This window comes from Cololabis saira, chromosome 14 (genome assembly GCF_033807715.1).
Source record: "Cololabis saira isolate AMF1-May2022 chromosome 14, fColSai1.1, whole genome shotgun sequence".
NCBI lineage: Eukaryota > Metazoa > Chordata > Actinopteri > Beloniformes > Belonidae > Cololabis > Cololabis saira.
This window is the reverse complement of record NC_084600.1, coordinates 21,375,827-21,399,538: the sequence shown is the minus strand read 5'-3', so window position 1 is coordinate 21,399,538 and position 23,712 is coordinate 21,375,827. Positions and strand designations below refer to the sequence as shown.

Below are 23,712 nucleotides of genomic sequence, written 5' to 3'. Positions count from 1 at the left end.
TTTTGTAGGTCATCGGTCTGATTGGCATGTGAATGTCAGGCAGTCTTGATTCACTCAACAATGTGTTTTTAAATTCTCTGAGGATTTTATTCTCCCATTTGTTTTTTCTTTGTTGTGTTTATTTAATCTCATATTTATGAATTTGTTTATTTCTAATTGATATTAGTGTTAAGTTTTTTCCTTCTTTTAGAAAAAAGAGATACCAGTATGGTTTTTGTTCCTTAATGATATTGAATTTCTTGTATCAATTTTAAAATACACATAGAAAGCCTTTGCCTGTCATTTTAAATGCAGTTTTATTTCAAATAATTTAGGAGTTGTAATGTTTTTAAGGAATTGTAAGTCAGTTACTCATAAACGTTCACAATATTTTAACTTGCACATGCTTGTCAGTTTATTGATTTTATTTGTGATATGTTTTAAAAGATGTTGAAACAAACTAGTATAAATATTTATTACTTGGTGGAAGTCTTTTACATGACTTCCAGGAAATGAAAACTTAATGCACTATGAATTGTTTGCTTTGAGATGTATACCAGATTATTTTTAGCAGATGTCCTTATGGGAAAACTGTTGTTTTTTTTTAATATGTGATGTTTAACTCAGTTTTGCAAAGCAACATAATTAAAATGAAACAATTTGCATCTATGTGGCTTAGTTCTTTGTAAAGCATTATAAGAGCATGCTTGTTAACTTCAGCCGCTAGGGGGAGCCACTCGCCTGTTTATCACGAGCCCTGCTGCTGTGCGGCTGCGCCAACCCCCTCATGGTGCTGCCTTCAAGTGCGACACGGAATCTGTAAATACTAAGGGATCAACATTGAAACTGACACTTATTTTTAATTTATTTTCACAATTAAGTTCTTTTACTGCATTAAGAAACGTATGTACGTTATACAGTTTTTCGTGGTTGTTCAACACTGAAGTCACCTAAGATAGAAAAACTGGGTTTTATGCAAATATTTAATCATATCTTTGTAGCATAGAGAGCAATACTAAAGTTGTAATTTAGTTTCTTTATCATAATTTACTTCCATTGCTTTTGTTTAATTTGTTTTCCTTATAAGCTTTTTTTTTTTAACTTACGTTTGAATAAAGTTTTATTTCTGTTTGCACGTGAATGCAGCAGGACGGCGAGCAGGTAGAGCGACAATGAGATCCCAGGGGAGCGACACAGAGTCCGGGAGATAAACTTTTGGGACGGTGTCATAACTCTACACTCTTTCCCTCTGCATTATCAACTTCAAACAGAGACTTCCCGGAGGCTGGAGTACCTTTACTTGGCACCTTTTCCACCGTTTTTCTCCGCAGTCGTTTATAATTTTGATAAACGATTCATTTTCCCTCGGTGTCCTCAGGAGGATCGGCTCTTATTTCCCACCGCAGCGCAGACTGAAGTCGGGGGAAGCCTTCTTTCTCCCCTTCTCTCATTCTTTATTCCAAATTGGTCGAAATGAAGACCGACTGTGAGAAACAAGTGAATGCTTGTTGACAGCAGCTCGTCGGTTATTCAGAGTCTGGTTAATTACAGAGTTATGAGTGAAGTTAGGCGGAGATCCGTTTGTTTCGGTTCATTATTATAGCGGAGAACAAATTTCAACAGTTTCTTCGAGGATCTTTTTTTTTTTCATCGGTTGTAAAAGAAGAAAAAGAAATATTGCACAACTTTTTTATCCGCAAGTATGCCTGTTATTCCTCCGGCGGCCACCTGTAGCCCAGCCTTTGAAGTTCAAGTGGTCGCTGCGGGTTTTCGGTGGATTTATCCAGAAAACGCGTCTCTGCTCCGGAGCTGCGGGAAATGTGATTGAATGTGCACCGAGAGACAGCAGATCAGCCGAGAGCCCCGAGACCGGGACCCGTCTCCGTGGAGACTTTAGTTTGATGGGAGCCATCCCTCCTGCAGCCCAGCGCGCACCGTGAAGGTGCAGGAACACTGACCACACTGGAGGACTGTCTCATCTCCGGATGCATGTCTCTAAATGTGCACAATGTGAATAACAACTGGTGCTGATTGGAGGTTTAAGGACACTCTCGAGTTTGATTAATGATGTAAGAACTCCAGCCCTTAACAGTGTGGATTGTATCTGTTTTAGTAGATTTAGACACAAGTGGGAGCTGCACCTGTAAAAAAAAAAAAAAGAAAAGAGAGATCTCTATTTTCTTTGATCTTGTCCATCCATCCACGGCGCTTGCCTGCTTTGAAGTCCAGCATGTGCGGCCGGAACCCGCCGCCACAGCCGAGGCCATGAGGGCCGGGCTCTGGCCGTGGCTGCTCATGGCGGCCCTGCAGCTGGTGCTGGGCCAGCCGGGCCTGGAGGCCGAGCGGCCGGCCCTGCGGGCCGTCATCAAGGTCAGCCTGCTCAAGCACGAGCCCACGGGGAAGCCCATCGTCCTGGAGGGGGTGTTCGTCGGGGGGAGTGCCGGCAAGGCGGAGGGGAAGCTGATGCAGGTAAGGTGGCTCCCATCCATCACCCCGTGACCCCTCATATCACACCAGATTCACTCTGGAGCCTGATGTATGGTTCCGCGTTAAATCGACGCAGACCCTACGCCGTAGGGTTACGGCGTAGGTTGCGCGTCGCCGCGTACCCTACGCCGTAGGCTCTGCGTTGGTGTAACGCGGAACCATAAATAAGCCTTGACAGGTTCACTCAGGCAGATCAGGGTTTTAACATGAGCTGAAAATCATTCACACTGAGGATTATTATCCCCTCAATATGTTAATAAGGCAAGGCAAGTTTATTTATATAGCACTATTCAACACAAGGTAATTCAAAGTGCTTTATATCGACATTAAAAGCAGCAAGACATAATTAGATAGTAAATAACAAATAAAATGAAATAAAATTATGAGAAAAGAAGGTCGTCAAATAATAAAAAGCAAAAGTTGCTGATTTAAGAGTACGCTTAAATAACAAATAAATTAAATAAAATGATAAGAAAAGAGGTAAAATAATAAAAAAGCACAAGTTGTTAAAAATAAGGGCAGTAGAGTACAGCAGATAAGTATTTATTTTAAGAGTAAGCTTCAGTAAACAGTAATGTTTTTAGGCCTGATTTAAAGGAGCTGACAGTTGGAGCAGACCTCAGGTCTACAGGAAGTTTGTTCCACCGGTGAGGAGCAGAATAACTGAACGCTGCCTCACCTTGCTTGGTTCTGGTTCTTGGGAACCACAACAAACCAGATCCAGATGAACCTCAGGGGTCTGGGAGCTTCATAGGAACTAACAGATCAACCATGTGTTTTGGTCCAAGACCATTCAGGTCTTTGTAGACCAGCAGTAAGATTTTAAACTCTCTCCTTTGACTCACTGGAAGCCAGTGTAGTGATTTCATGACCGGTGTAATGTGGTCCAGTTTCCTGGTGTTTGTAAGGACACCATTTGTCTATTTACTGTTTGCAACTATTAAAAATCTGGGTTCAGTGAGCGAAATAACCGGAGTAAAATTCCCTGTCCGGCATGTTCAAACTTGGCCAATAAAGCTGATTCTGATTCTAATTCTGATTATGATTCTGAATAATCAAAGCCTTGATACTAGAGAATCAGAATCAGAATCATGTTTATTTGGCCAAGTCAGGTCAAACAAGACAGGGAATTTGACTCTGTTATTTTGGCTCACTTTACAGTAAATAGACAAATGACAGCTCTTATTAACATACTGTATATACAATTTTTTTTTTTAAAGTGAAAGCTGCAGCAGTATGAGGTAGACATAGTTATTGAAAGGTGCATTGTTACAGCATATGATTGTGGTTATTATTATTATTGCACAGTGATGGTAGAGGTGTACCATATATTTAAAAATGAGTTCTCATTACACCAGCATGTCTTTCACCCCTCAGAAGAGTAATGTTTTTGGCCCCACATGACTTCAGCTTACACAGAATCCCCTGTCTGACAATGAAGTTAAATGATGCCAAATTACCGAGGTAATCACGAGCTATGGTTCACAATAACTTTGTGGGAGCTGAAATCACATTTGCTAATCCTCATGTGATGATATCAAAATTGCTTTAACAATCCTGAGGACCAACGTGTTACAGTTGTTTTATTTTTAATCTACCTATGTCTGATGTCTGAGGTTTTCTGGGGCAACAGCTTTGTTTCTCAGTAAGTTAATGCAGGTTATATCATTGTGTGGTCAGAGACTCTTAAATACCACAAATTATCTGGAGATTCATGTCAGCCTGTTAATATTTTGATGTTTAAAAAAAAATCCTGCAAATGGGAAGTATGTGGTCTTTTCAGTGTTCATACTTAGGATCCAGGAGTGGATTAAGGTTCCTGAGCCATAAAGCTCGGCTGTGTCAATTTATTTACCGTCTCCACAGAAACGGGGCGACAGATATGAGGTAGTGTAAGATTTGTCTCTCTTCACTCACCAGGTGCGGGAGAGTTTTTGAATAGTAAGCCAGATGGTTGAGTTTGCCATAATTGATAAGGCTTTGCGCAGCCCCGTCATGGAGAAAGCCCGGCATTAGGCACGGTGAAAAGCCAGCGCTGTTTTCCTCCCTGTTAAAAGCTGCTCCGGCTTTAGTGTGTGGGATGTTGACACCATGTCACGGATGCATATCGCAGCGCCGTGGAGATCAAAGCCACTTCCAGTTCACTGGGATTTCAGAATTTCCAGCTATGTTTAGTTGTTTTTTTCCCCCACATGGAAGACCTTGTACACTCTGAAGAGAGATGGGGCTTGATCAGGGATAAATGCAGGTTGTGTTGTGAGTGACGGTGCCACTTTAAGTCTAATAATAATAAATCTCTGCCACAGTCAGATTGGCAAGAGCCTCATGCCTTCTTTTCATCATCCTCCTCCTTCCTTGGTGCCCTTCACATGTTTGCATTCTCTGTTTTCTTGTTTCCATAAGTCTGATCATTGATTGTGGCCCGGTCTGAGACGAGGAGTTTGTGGTTTGGTTGGATTTCAGACCCTGTCTTGCAGGGCTGTTCTCACAGTGAACAGAGGTGGTGTTATGCTGCAGGATGGCCTTTGTTACAACACAGGCCTGTTCTGACAGGTCTTCCTGTGCCTCTGCAGGCATCTTTACGGTTCCGCTTTATGTCCACATCTTTCAGTGGATGAAGAGGATGAAGTTTGGGAAGTTAGCTTCTCGGACTCTCTCTGTCCTGTATTTATCTTACTTCGGACTCCAGTTTCTGTCTTAAATCCATACATATGAGTGAAATTAATTTCTAGCAAGCGTGCTTAATGGGTTTCCACAAGCCTAAACCACACTGTTGTAAGGAAACTGCTACCAAGTCAACTCAGCATTGGCTGTGGGAGGTTTTGTGGAGGTAAAATGCTGTAGTTTCCTTTTTATAAATCATCCAATCATGAGTTGATAACATTTGCTAGCTTGAGTAGGACTATTTGGTACCACTTGTAATAGAAGAAGTTCACAGTTTTTCTTTAATGTGTCCAAGTCATGGGACTCTACTTTGGTACGTCGTTCCCTCTGATCTATTAAACTGCGATCCCCCTGGAAGCGTGCCCTGTCCTCTGAATGAACGCGTTCATTGGAACACTGGCTGGGGTCTGGCCAGCTCTGTTTGGACAAATACAAGTGCTGAGGAATTTTGACTCTCTCCCTTCCAAAAAACCAAGCTCGCCGACTGGAGTAGTCCGCAAGCTCGCGCGGCGACGCTGAACTTTCCTCAGGTCTCTGTTGGGAGGAGGAGATGGAGTTTATCCTCTTAACGGGCACAAAGCCCAATTACAGGACATCATTAAAGCTGCACCTATTCCCACTATTTCCACTTAAAGCCATCTTGACTTCCTTCTCGCTTCCTCTCCTGCTTTGTGTTTTTGCGTCTTTGTTGTTTTTAATGTTGTAATGACCTGTGAGAGCTCCCTCAGAGACATCAGCTATAATTACAGCAGGACGGGCTATTGACTGAACACCAGTTAACTCTACACCACTTCACATTCTTCCGTCTTCCTCCTCAGCGTCCCAGAAGGTACTGAGTGCCTCGTCTCTCTCTCTCTCTCTCTCTCGCTCTCTCTCTCTCTCTCTCTCTCTCTCTCTCTCTCTCTCTCTCTCTCTCTCTCTCTCTCTCTCTCTCTCTCTCTCTCTCTCTCTCTCTCTCTCTCTCTCTCTCTCTCTCTCTCTCTCTCTCTCTCTCTCTCTCTGTCCGTCCGTCTCCCCGAGCCCTCACCCGTCCCGCCCCGCTATCTGCATGCCCCCTTCTCCCTCAGCTCTGAGCGCAGCCGTTTGGGAACCAGGGATGGGAGGGTGGAGGGGGCGCTGAGGGAAAACATCAAAGTGTGTCCAGTTCCGAACGTGAGCTGGGATGATTAAAAGCTGAGACTGTTTACACTGCACTTCCCATATGGGCCCTCTCCTCCCCCTCCCTCTAAATTTCCTGTCCATACTTCCTATCTCCCATGGATGAGATAACAGCCTGTCCAGGGCTCCTCAGGGCTCCTCGCTGCTTTACATTACCAGGGTTCTTCAAGTGTATAGTGACTCTCGCCTGCTTTGTTTTTTGTTTCCTTCCAGACATTCTGGATCCAGGACGTCCTGGGTTTTGTCCCATCAGCTCATTTATTACACGTCAGACCTGTATTAAAATTTCTGTAGCTGTTATGTTAAGTTTGGACGTAGACAATATATATCTAGCGATTAGGGAAAAATGTTATTAACAAGTTATTGAAATCATGATCAGGGTCTTTGAAGAATAAGGATGGACAAATTATGTCTAGCTTGTCAATAATATTTTTTAATATAAATTGGGAGAGTTTAGCATTTTTCTCAATTTGCAGTCCATAATATGAAATTATTTAAAGAATCTGGAGGAACGTAGGTGCGTTGAGAGTAAAGATGCGAATGCTTTGACCTTGTCGAATTAAAATTAACGATTACAATTAATCTATTTATTTATTTATTTTTTTCGTTTAATTTCACCAGCTGGTATTACGCCCGGACCACATTTAATGCGACACAACGTGCTGCGCCGCGCACATAAAGTTAGAAGAAAGAGACGGCGGATATGTTTGGTTTTAGTAATATCATGCTCAGGCAATGAGTCTGCAATGGCCCAGACGGGAGATACATGTAGCTCGGTGCTTAACTTTTATTTTTAATCCACTCTATATTCTTCTGGTTGTTCTCCGATATGCTCCCCTAAAGCCTGAATTATGGTTCCGCCTTAAATCAACGCAGAGCCGCCGCCGTAGCCTACGGCGTAGGCTCTGCGTTGTTGTAACGCGGAACCATAAATCAGCTTTCACCCGGTACATACATAGGTTTCTCTAAACATCTGTCCCCGCTACAGTTTTAACTAAAAGAAAATGTGCTCCAATACAGCAGGTCTCATAATTTTATGTTGAACACTGCCAAAACTTTAACTTAAAACGTAACTAGAACTTAAAATTTGCTTGACACAAATGACACTATTATGGCTGCTGCTACTACTAATAGCCTTGAAGTGCACTTTATATTATATTCCTTGTGGTACAAAAATGTCTTTTTGTTACTTTTGTATCAAATAAATATTTGATTAAGGAATACATTAAAATGTCCTTTGTATTTTATATAAGCAAAAAAAATTATGTTTGTATCTCAGATGGGGGAAAAACGCAGCTTATCAACTAATCGATGATCGATCGATAAGGTTATCAACTGTCAATTAATGAAATAATCGATAATTTGCATCCCTAGTCGACATCTCTGGCCTCGGAGGCGTTTGGGATGGGCCGGCACTTAAGGTGGAAATGTTCACTGCGTTACATGAATCCCTGCCAGGACACCTTTTTAAGCGTTGTGAGAGGAAATGGCAAACTTTTTCTGTTTGAACATTTCTCTTTAAAGCGGAAAGTTTGAAAGAGTTTGTGTTCTTACGTCTCCAAAGGAATAAAAAATAAAACAAATGTAAAAAACATGGCAGATGAACTACTTTACACTTGCTCTTCTTTAGTTTCCTCCAACTATTTACTCGGTCCTGGTTCTGGCCGGTTCTCCAGGTGATGAAACCCCCCACTCCACCCCACATTAGACACACAGATTAACCATGGTGGAGTACAGGGAAGGGTCCTGCTCTGAATCGTTCAGGGGCCTTAATTCCTATTCTCCCGGCTCATATCTGGCACGCAGAGCCCTGCAGCACTCACCGGTATGGACACCATATGAGACCTCAACATACCCACGTAGAGTCCTGTACCCCTCTGTCCCACCCGCCTCTGGGCCATGCTGGCTCTTACATAAAGATATGAGTGAAACTGCCATAAGCTCACAATTTCCCCCCCTGTTTGCCAAAGCGTCTGCTGAAAAGAACACTGACTTTTTAGTGATTAAGTGCTGTTTGTGTAAAAAGGGAGCAGCCTACAACTTGAGAGGCGCGCTGAGCACTGTTCATACAGAGATTATTTACATTCCTTTATTTAGCCAGCTAACACAGATCTGTTGTCAAGAAGTTGCTGATTCGTCTTCCATATGCTCGGCGGCTCAGCCGGCCCGCCGTTGTTTTCCCCCAGTCCTGCGTTGCCTCTGGCCTCGGCCTCCAGCGGACCCCTACGTGTGTCCAAGCAATCAGACGAGCTGCGGCCTAATGGCTTCTCCTGCGCAGGGATCTGACAACGCTGAGGCCTGAAACACAGGAAGCAGGGGCTGCTGGTGTCCTGTCCACCCTCTTCCACCAGAGATGGCCTTGCACTTGTATTCTAGGGCACGGGGAAGAAGGGAGAGGCAGGTAGGGGAAACATGGCAGACCTCTTAATCCTGCCGGGCGCCTTCTTTTTTAGTCATTAGACCCAGTCTGGAATTTCTGAATGTTATACAACACATTCTTGTCTCCCTTTCATAGCTCTCCTCATGCAAATAACCTGGAGAGGTCTCTCTTCTTCGGTGCGTGCGCTGCCAGTGTCGCTGCGTCCCTCGCGGAGCCGCCTCCTCGCGCGTTCGTAGAAACATCTCAAACTTAATTTGATGGCTTTTTTTTTTTTTCTTCTTCAAATTCTTTTTCTTTTTTTATGACCTCGGTGTGCTGAATACATCACTACTGGATTTATCATCGAACAAGCCCACAGGACAGGAGAGGGAGCAAATAGCATTACCAACCGTCACATTCAAGCAGGGGCTAGTCCTCGTGTGTGTGCGCTCACATCCACACGCTTCGGCTTCACAGTATTACGCACAGACTGAAATTAAATGTTAATGACAAAGTGTCCTGTCTGCCCACTTTCCCTTTTAGCACTTTTATTGTGTGTCTATTTGGGAAACCACCGGCACACCGAGAGGAGGAGTGAAAGCACGCAGCTCTTTTAAGCTTTTTCAAAGTGCAGCCGGACATCCATCACAGTGCAGCAGTGAGTCACTGCAAGTCTATAAAAGTTCAGCATGCATGCATTCACAGGCACTCCGTTTTTGATTGCAGCGCACCTGACACAAGGCCAGGCGGGCCAAGGGTCCCCCCCCCTCGGGATCAGCAGGGTTCAATTATGCCAGATGTCCCGGGTTTAGCAGCGAATGCCTCGGCATTCGTGCGTTCCCGGTGAGAAATGTGTCGTCGGCGACCTTTTTGGATTCGTCCCGACAGCTCAGGTCAAGTGAAGCACCTGTCTCTTTCCGGCTGAAACCGATCCACTGGGAGTACAGAGGAAAGCCTGCTGATCCATAGTGGGTGTGGGGGGGCCAAGGTGACCCGTCCCTGGGGATCAAAGCCACATTTGTGGAGGTTTACAGAGAACCGCGTTGCAGGAAATGACCATGGAGGAGAATTTATTATCCAATGAAGTTGTCTGCGTCTGCTCCTCTCAGTCAAGTTACAAACGTCTTCATTACATTTTATAAATTAAGCTCAGGCATTTTAAGCCAGATCTAGAAGGCTGCAAATTTAGTTGCTGGAGATGCAAAATATGAAGATTTTTAATGCTTGTTGCATTTCCAGACGTTCACAGCCCTCGACAGCAATTTCTGAATTACTCGCGAATCATGAACGGTTTAAGACGTGAATGTTATCAGCGAAGACACGAAACACCAGCAGCCTTAAAGGGATGAAAATAAAGCAACTGTTTCAGTCTCTGGCCACATGAAACCACACACACATTTTATCTGGTGAAGATGTCTCGCCGAGATTATCATGTCAAGATGTCCACGGACTGTTTACAGTATATCCAGAGCAAGAAGACACTTCTTCACAACCAATTTAGCTCCTTATTTCTTGATATATTTGGCAACGATGCTAAAATTACAACATAGATTATCTTTGTTGATTGGCAGAACTTGAGTGTGGACCCTCGTTTTGAAGGCTGTTGCTTCGTTTTCATGTGGCGTCTGTTGAAGTGGATGTTCTGTTCATGTCGGTCGTGACGTCACCCACAAACAGCTCGGACCGCCTGCAGAGGCAGAAGCAGACTTCTCTGCTCCCGCCGACATCAAAGGCTCAGACTGCTCGTCTTCTTCGGCTTTTCCTCCCAGCAGCGCAGCTTCAAATTCCTCCTCTTCCTCCTCTCCTCTCCAAAACCTCTCTTGCTTCTTGACAGCTCCTTCTAAAAATGTTTTAATTCACAGCATGTGCTTTGGTGTCAGGGTCAGAAATCTGACTGCATGCATTGGAAAGGCAGGAAGGGCTCAGTTTGCTGAGAGGCTGGAGGAAAAGAGTCATCACCATGCCACAGATAAATGTTGTCTGACAAACTCCCTCCCTCTCCTCCGCTCCCCGTGGCTCCTTTAGCCACTCTCTCAGACGGCTTTTTTCTTCCAAAATAAGGCTTTATGCTCGCCGCTTCGGGTAAACATGTCCTGCAAGGCCTCCCAAAGCAAAGGAAGCTCACTTGAAGTTGTTTGGATTTCTCACGACAAACTGATAATTATTTGTGCAGCGTGTTTATGAATGTGCAGGTCGATGGCGTTGAAACGCTGGATCTGCAGCGAGCACGGAGCAGAAACCCGTTTTCTACTTTTCTGCTTGAATGCTTGGCTCAACGAGCCGCAAGAGGAAGAGCTTTCACCTGTGTGACGGTCTCATTTGTGTGTGTGTGTGTGTCGGTGTGTGTGTATACAAGCATGAATGAGTCCTTGTGAGTGTGCCTACAATGTGTGTGTGTGTGTGTGTGTGTGTGTGTGCATGCACACACGGGGTTGAGTGCTCATACTGAGATCATTTACCAAACTCTATTAAGCGAGATCAAAGTGACTTAGATCTTTCAGTGCTGCATGACTACAAAAGCCATATTGTAACCTCAGATTAAGGGAGATAACGCCGCTGACAAAAAACGCTTTATGTCTCCCAGAGTCACATGGTCAATGCCAAACGGCATGTCCCATTTTTGACCTTTCTCCCCCCCTCACTTTTTCAGAAATGTTTCAGTGTTAATGATAACGGTGCCGTGAAACATGTTCAGTGAGAGCCTAATTTAATAGATTAGCAGGGACGAGTACAGCTTTCAGAAGTCACTAGGATGCAGACGCCATCGTGGGAGTTGAACAACTGAGTCTGAGACTTGCAGAAGTTGTTCTTGAACTTGTGTGATATAAGCCAGAGACCACCCATCATGCTTTTTGGTCTGTGCATAAGTGGTGTCAAGTGGTTCTGGGAGCAGCTGGCATATCTGCTCCCAGCGTAGCTAAACAAAGGCATCGCGAGCACCACTCGGTGCCAACCTGGGTGACAAATGGACTGTGGTAATTGTGACTTCTTGTCCAACTCAGTTATATGATTTGATGTAAACCAGAGGCAGGACTGAGAGAGCCAAAAGAGAGAGACTGGAAAGCCATTTCCTGTTGGACTTCTGTGTGGAGGTGAGATCATCTCAGGACGCTTACTGGCAGAAGTCTGCTGGGAGCCGCTGAACACGTCAAGCGGCGACGGCGGCGGGCCGAGCCCCAGCGGAGCTCTGCTAGCCCCCCGTTTCAGCTCCGGCAGCCCTTGTTTCAGACGTCGTTTGAGTAGCAGTATTCGAAATGAGGATGTTTGGACGTATCTGATCAGAATGAATTTTTTTTGTGATCAAATTTTTATTTTATTTTCAAAACAATTATAACACAAATAAACAATACTACAAGCAAAGGACTGCCCAGGACGGGGGAACATATAGACATATGTGTCATATAGACACATGTACTCTTATTTGTAGCAATTCAGACAGTTTGGATGCGACATTAGTCCAAAATCGACCAATGGGAGGGCAGTCCCAAAACATGTGAATAAAAGTCTGTAACGAGCACAGATTGTATATAGGGTTATTAATGACCTTGATTTGATTTGATTTGATCTTTATTCATCTTGAACAAAACAATTAAAAAAAACACACCATACATCAACAACAATAATAAAGCACAACCAGTTTTGTTCAAGAAGGGACAGGAAGAAGCAAATGCTTATCTAGTCCGGCCCCTTCTTGCAATATAAGAATATCCGATATATAAAAGAATAATAATAGCAATAACAATAATAATAACAACAATAATACATATATACAGTATATACCCTTCTTCTTGACATATAAGAGTATGTCAATATAAAAGTAATTAAAAGACAAGTGAGTCAATAATAAAAGTACCGGTAGCTAAAACGAAAGGCATCAAGCACAGTAGAGAAGAAAAAAAGTCAATGAAAAAAAAAAAAAACAATCACTATAATAAAAGTAGCTAAAAAAAGAAAGAAAAGCATCATGCACAGAAGAAAAAAAGACAATGAAAAAAAAAAAAAAAAAAAAAAAAAACCTTCATATGATGAAGTTTAACAGGGGTAAGGTATGTTCTGTGTAAAAAGTTAAAATGAATGTGCTGTTGGTCTGGGTTGCGAGATGTTTCATGAATGCTGGACCACACGTCCTCCGATACAAAATCTTAGCTTATATCAGGACAGTCTCTCTTCCCCCTCTACCGGGAGTGTAACAAGGTCTGTAACCAGCAAAAAATGATAGATCTTAGTTACCATCCCCTTATTTTTGACATGTTTAACAAACAATTCTCGAAGCAAGTGAGCAGGTAAAGAGCTTTGCCAGGGGACACCATGGACCCTGAAGGCTGCTCTCAACTGTAGATAAAAGAAAAAGGAGGAAACTGGCAGATGCATCCTTGATATCAGAAAATGAAAGTAATCCTTGGTCATTATAAATATCGTTAAGATAGTGAACACCCTCTGATCAGAATGAATGTAGAGTAATTGTAATTATTAGCATCGTAGCTTGGCCAAGTTAAAGCAGCCGTGACTGAATTAATGTGGGCGGGTTTCAGACGTTTTTTCAGGGCAAAACGATGAGGAAACAGACTTTTCAAAAGAACTTTCTAGGAATCCTTGGTATTGATTCAGATTCAGATTCAGAAAAACTTTATTTATCCCCGAGGGGCAATTGCAAAAACAGCTAAGCAGCATGGCGTTGAAAGTACAGAATAAATGATGTCCCACTATTTCTCTGTAGTGTTGACGTAGCCTATAAGAACTACTGATGTACTCTCATAAACTCAGCTGTGTTTGTGCCTTGTGGCTAATCTGGTACAAATAAAGTGCTTCTAATTCGGGATATTTGCAAAACAAAAAATTCCAGCAATAAAGTAATACTAAACAAAGAACTCACACAAGTAAAATGCAATAAAATTGAATAAAAGAGGCTTTATTTCTATTGAAGAACAGTTAGAGGGCTCGTCACTCAACCACAAGGGGCACAAAAGCTTTAATTGGAGAGTCTGAAGCTCCAGTACTTACCTGCGGGGCATTACTGCCTGTCACACCTCCACCAGTGCCGCAGGGCCAGATCCAGGGTCATCAGCCGGGAGCCTCCCATCACAGATGTTTCATCCTTTTGATCCCAGAACGTCTCCAGGTGGTCGGGCATCAATGGACAGGGCTCCCTGTCTCTCCCAGCAGCTGGCCCGAACATCTTTTACCCACTTTGTGTTGAGTCTTCTGTGTCAAAGCCAGAAACTAACTGGCTCAGCCTTCTCCGGCAGCTCCTTCGGAGCCTTCCTTGTCTTTGACCCAGTCATTTCAGGAGTCTTTAGAAATGATCATATTGATTTTTGTTGTGAAACCTCTCCAGCTGCCATTTATGGGGTTAGTGAACGCCTTAAACCAAGCTTCTGTGCACACACTACAGTTTTGACCACGATCACTGTTCTTGGAGATCACAGGACAACACTGAACTTGTTTGGGAAGCTTTTGGCCCGAGTCAACCTTCCTTTTCCACTAGGGCTGGGCGATATGGACCAAAAGTCATATCTCGATATTTTCTAGCTGAATGGCGATACTCGATATATATCTCGATATTTTTTCTGTGCCTTAATTGGGGTTTCCCCCAAAGCATTATAGCATAGCATCTCTGTTAGCTTCATTTTTTTCTGAGCCTTACAAACCCTTAATAAAACAGTCAGTTTTAATACAAAGCCTCGTGCCAAATGTCACACAGGTTCCTTTATTAACAGAGGTCTGCACAATATCAAAATGTATAAAACAAATGAAATAAAAATAAACTGCCTGCATATATAGAATAAAAATGCTTCTTGAATAAAATAAAACAAATATCCCTTTCCTGCACAACAATTAAATTAAAATACACTGTACAATAACAGGCAGACTTTTCAACTGAGGTTGATAGTTGTGCAAATAACAAAACATTTGTGCAAATCTCAAATAAAACATTCAAGTCAATTTGTCACAAAATAAGCTACCGTATATCAAAATCATTAACATTTTTTTTTTTTTTTTTTTTTAAATCGATATAAACGATATTTTCTCGTACCATATCGCGTTTGAAAATATATCGATATATATTAAAATCTCGATATATCGCCCAGCCCTATTTTCCACCCACGTCCAGGTGTTAACATGGACGGACTGCAGACTCCTCCACACGTCAGACCTTGTTACGACCCTATTGTTGACTGACTCCCAGTCAGTCCACCTGTCTGGTTCTTGTTGGAGGACGGCTGAGATCTTGTGCATCTCACCCTTCATTCTGGTCACTTCCAGCACCATCAGACCCAAGACATGGGACAAGATATTGGGAGCTGGTGCCGATCTGAGCCCAGGTTTGCCTCGCTGTAGCCGCCTGACTATCTCCTGATGTTCACTTGTGCCCCGTCCGAGTCGAGGCCTCCTCCTTTCGGATGTGAAGGTGAGCTGAGTCTTTCAGCTCAAAGATAAGCCTCCCTCTCTCCCGTTCGTAGGACAGGTAGATGACTCCGTGGCAGCTGAAAGGACGCATTTAGGAACCTTTTAAAGGAAAAGCAATGGAGGATCTTAATGATCTTGGTGGAACATAAAATGAGAGAAAATCTCTGAATTAGGGATTATTGAGATTTTGGGAAATGTAACAGATAAAACACCTTTAAAACCAGAGCTACTGTAGGTGTAAAGCATTGGAGTTTGCTTTTTTTGCTAATACTGTAAAAGTATAAAACATTTTAAATTCAGACTTTGCTGTTTTCTTTTAGAAACATCCTTAATTGAAAAGAAGAAAAGAGTCATTTAGTCAGATGACTTCTGCCATAAATGACAAGTACCTGCCAAGTAGGGCTGTTCGATTAATCGATTTTAAATCGTAATCGCGATTATGTAATTAGAACGATGTTAAAACGTGAAAATCGTAAAATCGATTTTTCACTTATTTTTTTATTTATTTTTTTATTTTTTTACCTTGTCTGCACACATATTAATGATTGATACCATATTAATGATTGATGGAAATACCTCTCAATACCTGCGACAAGTGCCCCATGGGAGAGGCTCTTTAGTGTAGGAGGGGGCGTTGTAACATGCCACCGGGCATCCCTCAAGCCAGATGCGGTAGACCGGCTCGTGTTCCTTGCAAAAAACTTGCAAATGTGAATAGCAAATGTAATGACTGACATTACACACCTCTACCTCCTTCATGGGTTGCATTATTATTTAGCATGCAAAGACCCAGTTTAGTTTAATTAGAAAATGTCTTGTTTTATTTAATTAGAAATATAACTTACTGTATGTTTGCAAGTGCTGATTTGCTGATTTTTTTTTTTTCAGAGAAAAAACTTTATATTTTATTATATTTTTTAAAACTTTTTTTCAACTTATTTTACAGAGTTTTGCACTTTATTCATTCATTTTTGGTTTAATAAGAGCAAAGTTTGCACTTAAAGCCCAATGGGGCAAATGTTCAATAAAAAAACAGCATATTTGAAATAATTTCTTTGCCTTTTGTCAATTCACAAAATAATCGTAATCGAAAATCGGATTTTGAGAGAAAAAAATCGAGATTTAATTTTTGGGCAAAATGCTTTGTTTTTGTTGTTGTTTTTTATTCTGTATTTTAATCTCCTGCAATAATTTTTATCTTCTGTTAAAAATCAAAGTTGGATCTGGAGTCAAAATGCTCCATGTGGCAAGTGACTAGTGCAACTTTCAGTGCCTACTCTGCTCTGGAGAACCACCTCTGTTCTGCCCAGCCAGACCTCGTCTCTAAGTGTCCTGAGATATTTAATCACAAGTAGTCAGCACTAATAGAAAGTCTGAACTAATCCCGGGATTGATCCGGATCCCATCGCTTCAGGACACATTAGGAGGTGGTCTATGTCACTTGTGTCCCCCGTCCTCTTCCTAGTGGAAGGATGGTTTCAGGGATTCAGCTAAACTAAAGCCATCAGCTTTGGTTTTGAGAGGGAACAGCAGAAAATCTGATCTCACAGAAGGGAAAAGTGGAGAAGCGATGCAGCATATTCTCATTCCATCATGGAGTGTCTTCTCCCAGCTCTGCTTCTCTCTCTCTGTCCAATCACCATGGAAGTGGGGTTTGTTTGGTCTTACCTGAAAATGAGTCTAATGTCAAAACATTAGTTTTGTCCAGGGGCGAAAATCCCGGGGGGGACAGGGGGGACAAGTCCCCCCCATTAGTAAAGCTGTCCCCCCCTAGAATAATTTGAGACAGAATTAATAATTTTGGAACAATGCAGTAGTATTTAGTAGTGATGCACCAAAATGAAAATTTGTGGCCGAAACCGAAATCGAAAATAATAATAAACAGTAAAATCTCATTACACTTAAAACAAGACTCATCACTGGAAAAAAACAACAATTTTCACCTGTTTCAAGTAGATTTTCACTTGAAATAAGTAGAAAAATCTGCCAGTGGAACAAGATTTATCTTCTTATTACAAGCAAAAAAATCTTGTTCCACTGGCAGATTTTTCTACTTATTTCAAGGGAAAATCTACTTGAAACAGCTGAAAATTGTTGTTTTTTCCAGTGATGAGTCTTGTTTTAAGTGTAATGAGATTTATTTTTAACTAAAAATGAGACATTTTAACTAGAAATAAGACAAATATTCTTGTTAAGATTTTGGGTTTTTGCAGTGTATTATGTCAGATGTGCTGTATTATTGCCACCTTTCACCTAATACCATTGTTTTGTATTACTCTAAGAAAGGTCTTCTGCCTGTTTGCGAGATAGAGATGAAAATGTCAAAATGCTGTATTAAAGGAAGGCTAAAACTTTTATTCCTTGTCCCCCACTGGATTTATTCTCTAAAATGTTACTGTTTATTGTCCCCCCCAACTATGAAACAGGATTTTCACCCCTGGTTTTGTCTGCAACATTTTCACAGTTGAAAAGAAAAAAACCCATTGGTTTCTCTGTGGAGCAGTTATATGTAGACCCCCCTGCAGCACCAAGTGTTTGCTCCTCCCAGAAAACTAGAAAAAGTAACCTGAAGAATTAAAACAGTGCTGCCGCCTGTCATTTAATAGTCTTACCCAGGTGGAATAAGTGATTCAGAGTGAAGCAATGACCTTTAGCACACTCCAAAAACAACAAAACCCAGACATGTGCCTGGATTACTCTTCAAAGCCCCCCAGGAGAGGACAACGTATCCAGGAGACCTGTTCCAACCGCCCGTGACCGCCTGACTGCTTGCCCCAAATTAGTGCCAGTCCCTTTCAGTGCCTCGCTCTCTTGTCAAAAAGAGGCACCTTCGCACCCGGCCGGGGTGAGGACAGCCTGAGAGAGGCTTTGGGAGGCATCGGCTCTCTCCTCTGGAGTGTGCTTCAGACAAAACCAACAACCAACGTCAGTCATTAAAACCAGATTAAAAGCTGTCATTGTTGCTCATTTGAAATATCCGTCCGTCACCTTGACTTTTTCCCCGTCAGCTTGTATGTTGGTTCCCCACCTGGTGCACGTTAAGGTTTTTCTCTTCACATGTCCTTGACCACAGACCACGGCTCTGTATGAAAGTGATAGAGTTGCTGGAATATCATCTACGAGTGGGTTATGTAACCTGTGTGTGGATTCACCCCGGCTCAGGACCCTGAAGTGCAGGGAAAAAAAGTCAGCTGTCCTTGGTGCACACGGAGTTGCACCAAGGTTGACTGAAGTTGACTGAAATCTGGAAATGTGATCAAAAGGCAGTTTTATTTGAGAAAACTGGGCCATATTGCCTCATCAGGGCCATTCACCTGATATACTCTTTTTGGGAGCTGCTCCAAGGATTAAAAAAAAAAAGAAAAAAAAGTATTACCTGACAGCTCCCAGGGCATGCTTATAGATCTGTTTGAAGCTATATGGACTCCTTTTCCACTTTGAGATGGTCTGTTTGTGAATCAGGCTTGCCAAGCCTCGTTGCCTCAAAGCCTGTGATTTAAACCCCCAGATTGCAGTGCGGGAGTGGAGCGGAGCATGGCGTCGCTCTTTGTTCTGGGCCCTAGGTTAAGGTTAGCGCAGCATTACGCCACAGTGGCCCTGAAAGCCAACTCTGAAGACTAAAACAGAGCCGTGTGTGGTTTGGTCTTCGGTCTGCTCACTCTGAGATTAGTAGCAGGTTGGCAGAGGATCCCGTAATGACATGTCTACCCGTTTTCAAGTCCTTGGAGCGTCTGGGGGCGACTTGAAAGCGAGACGCACACACACACCTACACACAGAAGCGTGGCCTCTCTTCTTCCATCAGACGAAAATCTGACCATGAAAAGAAAGTGTGACACTGCGGTAACAGAAACAACATAACATTTGTAATCCTTCCCAAATGGCATGTGACATGGTCAACCACTAATCGTCTCGGACACACAGATGATGACGTGCAGGGCTCCAGCCATGTCGAAGTCCAAATCTTATTGTCCACATTTTTTAAGGCTTTGTGAATGTACATAATAGTAGGACTCAAACAGTAAGGTATGACAAGACGTATGCAGGTACCATTGTCATACTACTACAAATGATTGCTTAGGTCATACTGTTAGCACAGTTTGTTTTTTTCTTGTTTTCTTTCTAACATATATATGAGGGAAATCAAAAATGAGAAAGACAGGAAAACACACAACGGGCACACAAGCCTTTGGAGTCTGCAAGAGAGAAAAATAACAAGCAGAAACGGGAACAGTTGCTGTGCTGTCGTCCGTTGCCGCCAGCGCTCATTTCTGCGGATTCCACATGGAGAATCGGCCCCCATCCGTCTGTTATGACCAGTCTGATTGGCAGACTGCTAGCCCTTGACTAGCAAATCAGAGTTAATGACGATGGTTAACATACTAGCCAAACAGCGATGGTACAAACGCTAAACTAAACTCTATCATCTCGTCGGTTTGAATTTGGTTCAACAGTGGCTCAGTTTAGAACTCAAGACTAGTGCGATCCGTCATTTCCGGTTTCTTCTTTTTTCCTTTTGTGCGACATCACAGATTAGTGCCGCCTGCAGTTATGGGGACGTATTACGCCTTGCGCACGTGCAGAATGTACGCTCTAGTCGGCGTCTATTTGGTGTGTTCAGGAGTATTTTTTTGACCAACTCGGGGAGACAAGAACCGACTTTTAGCCCGACTGCTTTTCTGCCGACAGTCGCCGTCGGGTTGGTGTTTCCCAGCCCTTGGTGGTAATTACGTACAATCTCAGACCAACAGTAACATATATACATTTTTCCACTACGACTTTATTTATATCCACCAGTAAGCCAAAAACGAAGGAAAAGAAAATAGAAGTACCTTGTTACTGCTCGTGGAGAGGTCTGGTCTCAACGCCCAGCACCATGTTTGGAGAAAAACAAAGCATCTCAGAAACTCACTCTGGTGATGGAGGTTTTGGCCACCTCGCAGTCACTGAACCGACCACAAGCTTCTCTGTTTACCTCTAGGCTATTTTAGAGGTAAATGTGAGACTTTCTGACTGATTGACAGCTGAAGCTCGCCTAAAACTGGTTCATACACCAGGACGATGATCCAAAGCGCAGCAGCAAAGCTAAGCCGGAATCACTGAAACATAAAAGACTCGCCATTTTTGGAATGGACTCGTCAAAGTCAAGTACTAAATCCAAACACCTAAATGATGTTGTGGAACTTAAAGAAAGCTGTGCACAAGAAAATAACCAAAAACCATGAAGAACTGAATCCATGATGTGAAGAAGAATGGGCTAAAAATTCCTCCACAACAATGTGAGACACTATAAAGTCATAGAGTAAACCACTACTTCAAGTTAAGGCTGCTTAAAGTACAAGCTACTGAATCATGGGGGTACTTAGTATTGCTCATATCATTTATTTATTTCCCTTTTTTGCTTCATTTTTGCTTGAAAAAAATGATGTTCTTCATCTACACACAAAAAAGACAGGATTAAAAGAGGGGTTGCAGATGTTTGCACATGATTTAAGATTTCATTGCATGAATTGCAAGAATGTACCACATTTATGTGGGAGATTATATTTGCAGCCATGTCTGCACCCCTCTGGAGTGACCTGTGGAGTGACCATCTTTGCAGTGTGTCCTATATGAGTCAACAGCATGTTTATAAAGCTCCAGTTCAAATGTAAGAGCCAGGCACGGAGCCAAGTTTTCCAGTGCAACGCCAGACCTATCTGAGTGAGAGACGGGGTGGGAGGGTTGGGCTGCGCTGGTGAACAGGGGTGAGGAGAGCGGGGGCAGCAGAGCTTCCACTGCAGTTCTCTGACCTACCTCTATGCTTCTGACTTCCACTGTTTGCCCACTCGGTTAACTATTAGCAAACGGCTGTGTAACTTGGCTGCAGCCCAGCGCTCTTACACATACCGTGGGCCATTATCAAAGAAGACCTGCACTACAAGGCCTGGAGTCCTTCCAAGAAGGCCATAGTCACAGTTTGTGCTTCAAGACCTATCCCAGCATGCAGCACTATCAGAGCACTCCCTCCTGTTTTGTCTCCCTGTCGCTCTCTCCGTCGATCGTCCTCGCTCTGTAACCTCCCCCTCCCATGCTGCCTCTTTCTCCTCATCCCCTTGCTGCAACACGCTCACGCTGGTTGAACTGTCCTCGGCAGGTACCTCACCCACTCACACGGCTCCTTATAATCCCTCTTGTGTTTGCATTTATTTTCTTTGGTGTGGTTTCAAAGTACAAAAACAGCAGAAGAGTGAGGACTTGAGTGCTTTTGCATTTGTGGTTCCACTCTTAAGGCAGGACAGGATTTTATTATAAAAGCAGAAGAGTTTTAAAAAGAACTTTGTTGTTATTTTATTAATCTGGAGTTACAAAAATCCTCACACTTGCATTCAAAAGATGTAAACATTCACCCCCCCCCCCCCACGGCCAACATATATCACCTTTCAGCCAACTAAACGATTAAACAAGTTGTTTCAGTATTAACAGGCTTTGGAGTGAAAAAAAAAAAAAGCCAGTGAGGCATGTTTTTGTTTATGATTGTTATGATTTGTATTATACTGTATTTATTATGATTATTATTTAACTATTGTTCTTTGGTTTAAATATATATATATATATTTTTTTTTTGAGCATGTTCGAAATAAAGTTTTTCATTCATTCATTCATTCATTCATTCATTCATTCATTCATTCATTCATTCATTCATTCATTCATTCATTCAGTGTCCGTAGACCGAAATGATAACTATAGCTGTTGCCATAGTACCAGATCCAATTATTTCTGGGGAAATGGGTCTGGTACCCCATCCAACAGCCGCACAGAGTATAATGAACCCGCTGCAGTTGGGGGATGATTGCAATTTATGTAATGACTTAGGAGCATCCAAGAGTCAGGATTGCTGAAAACACCTTGGATTACCAAGTGTTTGACTGTAAACTGGCAGCAATCGTTCATTGGGATTCTTACTTCACTGCATGTCATTTTGGATGTCTTTGTTGATACCATCACGGGTGTCACCAAGCGCCAATATTCCAACTTCTCGGTAGCAAATGGAAATATGAAGTTTGCAGTTCCTCGACTGAGCGCTGGGTCTGGCTCCATTGACCTCCGTGTACAAATGTCCAACACTGCAGCAGAAATAAACATATTTACAGCCTAATGCAACATATTTATGTTTATTAATGGGTTTGAGGCTTTGGACTGGTGGCCAGCTTAGCTAATAGCTAATGGCAAGCGTAAGCCTGCAGGAACCTGCAGCCAGTCAGCTCGCTATGTCAGTAGCAGCAGGTTGAGCAGCCGTGGGTCCCAGCGGAGCTGTTAGTCCTCTCTCAGCTCCGGCAGCACTTGTTTCGGGTATCAACACTTAGAAATGAGGAGTTAACATCAGGTAATTCAGTCAAAAATAAAACATTTTAAAATGTTGCCAATTTTTTAATCACAAAGAAAAAGTCTCAGTTTGAAGAAAAAAAGTCCCCTTGAACATTCTTTTCACATCTTTTGTCATAATGTTCAACTTAATGAACATAGGCTGAAATATGTATTGCCTTATATGTTGTGACAGTTAAGATTAGTATCAACGGCACTCCCCGGCGCCTCCTACTATGTGCTTCAGGCACTCAAGATCTTTTTGGTGCATTGTGACCCACGAGAACAGCACCCTCTCTGTACTCTGGCATCTCCTGCTTAACACATTAAACACCAAGTTGGAAAATGAATGTAGACTGTCTGTGAATGTGAATTAAAAAAAAAAGAAAAGAAAAAAGATGACAAATTGTAGCAGTGTTTGCTATGGAAGCATGGATACCAGACAAAGACATCCTGTTTATTTTCAATCATATCCACGGTTACTGATTTTACAGATAATCCATGAAAAATAGAAATGTGTGTCTAGTATTTCCAATTTAGATCCCCAAAAATTTCACTGCACATTTTGAAGGTACCTCATGTCTTTTAAGAAAGAGGAGAGTATCTTTTCTAGCTCCCAGTGGCAGAGAGGGTCCAAGTGATGTCAGTTGTTTTTCTTTGAGGAATATTCTCACTTTCTCTGTGTAAATTGACTAAAATGTGTAAAAACTGAATAAACGGTGCTCGTAAAAATAAAACATGGGAAGGAATTTCATCTTGTGAGCTGTTGTTCCCATACGACACAGTAAAACGTGATGTTTACATGTTTTTCTTCCTCTGTAGTCACTCCTGAGCCATTCTACTCATGCTTATCTTTATAACCGTACCAAGAGAGTTTTGGGAGCCTAGAAATTCAGTTACTATCCATGTCCGTAGACCAGATCTGTGTGAAACCGCAATTCAGAAGCAAAGATCCGTTGAAAGATAGACACAAGATATGAAGACAAATGTCGCTAATAAATATTTTTTGACTGCCATCTCACATGGTATCACAGAAAGACCATCCGTGGAAACAATTTAGAATAGATAAACCTCTTAAAACTTAAGACACAAGGCTCAAAATCACTATTACTCTAACTACTTTTAAAACTTCATGATCTCTAACAGCAAAATTTTCCCACTAACAGTTTATACCGTCAGCTGGTTATTCTAAGAAAGCACTTCTAGTGTTCTGTTGAGATATCAATTACTTATATCTTTCTATCGTGATTTAATCTTATCATAAGATGACACATTTATGGTTATGCCTCAATCTACCCATGAGAAAAATAGCTGG

At 42.3% G+C, this 23,712-nt stretch overlaps 1 protein-coding gene across 1 annotated transcript in view; it reads left to right on the top strand.

The window, feature by feature from the left end:
* Nucleotides 1-1,141: 1,141 nt before the first annotated feature.
* The window catches only part of LOC133459825 (E3 ubiquitin-protein ligase RNF43), a 103,746-nt gene continuing 81,175 nt past the window's right edge, over nucleotides 1,142-23,712 (top strand). The window contains exon 1 of the mRNA XM_061740131.1: nucleotides 1,142-2,448. Coding sequence (XP_061596115.1) covers nucleotides 2,245-2,448 — 204 coding nt within the window. The 5' untranslated portion in view covers nucleotides 1,142-2,244. The remainder of the gene's footprint in view (nucleotides 2,449-23,712) is intronic.